We start from the raw sequence: 903 nt of genomic DNA on the forward strand, positions 1-903 counted from the left end.
GTGCGGATGTGTTCGGGCGCCAATCGTCCTGCGTGGTAAAGGTGCAAGGGTGAGCAGCTGAGATGGCACACGGGGCGATTGAGCTGAACGAACGGTTGATGGCAGAGTTGACGAAGAGAGGCGAGCTCGCAGCTTCGTCGACGTCGAGCTGATACAACTTGAAGTGCCGCGTGAAGTCCAGTATGAGCTGGTGATGGGTGCAAGTTGGCACACGTGGCGGGCGGTCAGTCATCTTCAAGTGCACGGCACAAACAACGGTGCCAAGTGCACATCGTACGTTCTGCCACATGGCCATCTGCTTCTTTCGTGTGTTCAGCACTGGCTGGACCCTGCTCACATTCGAAAGTTTTCGTTCTCAAATGCCAAAGAAAAATGCTTGATGTGGCAAGGAAGGAGGGGCGTACGTGAAGAAGGGCGGACTGGAATAGAAGGGTGGAAATGTAAAGTCTCGGTAGGTGGCCTGCTGCATCCTTTCTGTACTATGATTTTATTCATATCGATCTTTTATTGCTTACGTCAGCAAGAAAAGCCAGGATTAATTGATTATTTGTTCGTGATTGGAAGAGAAGATGCATTCGTTGTTGATGCGCGCCAATGCCATATTCTGCTACGCCTTGGTGGTGCTAGCGGTGCTAGTGGGGTGCAACATCGGCACATCCTACTTCATCCCCACGAATCCTGAAGTCCATTTTGCAGTGACATCGCTGCAGGTCTTCCAGCGGCATCCAACATTGCAGAACGATGTGTTATCGTTGACGTTCGATCTCAAGGCCGACCTGTCGAGCCTCTTCCACTGGAACACCAAGCAGCTGTTCGTCTACGTCGCGGCTGAGTACGCCACGGAGCGCAACGCCGTCAATCAGATTGTGGTCTGGGATGACATCATTCGACGAAAGGAGGACG

The 903-nt window shown here is 52.3% G+C and overlaps 1 protein-coding gene across 1 annotated transcript; it reads left to right on the forward strand.

Annotated features, from left to right (window-relative positions):
- Positions 1-569: 569 nt before the first annotated feature.
- Positions 570-884, forward strand: ACA1_213570 (signal peptidase complex subunit 3b, putative; the record flags this gene model as incomplete). The annotated part of the gene is made up of 1 exon (XM_004337005.1): positions 570-884. A coding segment is annotated over one exon (315 nt), but the record flags the coding sequence as incomplete, so codon positions are not given.
- Between the last annotated feature and the right edge of the window lie 19 nt (positions 885-903).

The sequence above is a fragment of the Acanthamoeba castellanii genome, assembly GCF_000313135.1.
Source record: "Acanthamoeba castellanii str. Neff unplaced genomic scaffold scf7180000084758, whole genome shotgun sequence".
Lineage (NCBI taxonomy): Eukaryota > Discosea > Longamoebia > Acanthamoebidae > Acanthamoeba > Acanthamoeba castellanii.